The following is a 484-nucleotide window of genomic DNA, read 5'->3' as shown; positions in this document are numbered from 1 at the left end:
TTGTCAGAGAGAGCACAAGCAGGGGGAGCCTCAGGCAGAGGGAGAGGGAGAAGCAGGTACCCCGCTGAGCAAGGAGCCTGATGTGGGGGTCGATCCCAGGACCGTCGGATCACAACCCGAGGTCAGAAGACCTACCCACATACATTACAACTAAGAGCCTACAGTCTTTTGGGAAATGTGGGTGGCTCTTAAAAGAGCCTTTGGGTTATAAAGTTTGTCTGGTGCCTGGAGTCGTTTTACTTGGAGCTGGTGTACTTGGTGACGGCCTTGGTGCCCTCGGACACGGCGTGCTTGGCCAGCTCCCCGGGCAGCAGCAGGCGCACGGCCGTCTGGATCTCCCGCGACGTGATGGTCGACTGCTTGTTGTAATGCGTCAGGCGGGACGCCTCGCCCGCGATGCGCTCGAAGATGTCAGTAACAAAGGAATTCATGATGCTCATGGCCTTGGACGAGATGCCGGTGTCGGGGTGCACCTGCTTCAGCA

The 484-nt window shown here is 58.1% G+C and overlaps 1 protein-coding gene across 1 annotated transcript; it reads right to left on the bottom strand.

Annotated features, from left to right (window-relative positions):
* Positions 1-121: 121 nt before the first annotated feature.
* On the bottom strand, positions 122-481 carry LOC102725568 (histone H2B type 1-A-like; the record flags this gene model as incomplete). Its single annotated transcript, XM_006748930.2, has 1 exon — positions 122-481. A coding segment is annotated over one exon (245 nt), but the record flags the coding sequence as incomplete, so codon positions are not given.
* Between the last annotated feature and the right edge of the window lie 3 nt (positions 482-484).

This window comes from Leptonychotes weddellii, unplaced genomic scaffold, assembly GCF_054177405.1.
Source record: "Leptonychotes weddellii isolate Sample4059 unplaced genomic scaffold, ASM5417740v2 HiC_scaffold_70031, whole genome shotgun sequence".
Taxonomy (NCBI): Eukaryota; Metazoa; Chordata; class Mammalia; order Carnivora; family Phocidae; genus Leptonychotes; species Leptonychotes weddellii.
Note: the sequence above shows the minus strand (reverse complement) of the source record. Positions and strands in the feature narration are given on the sequence as shown.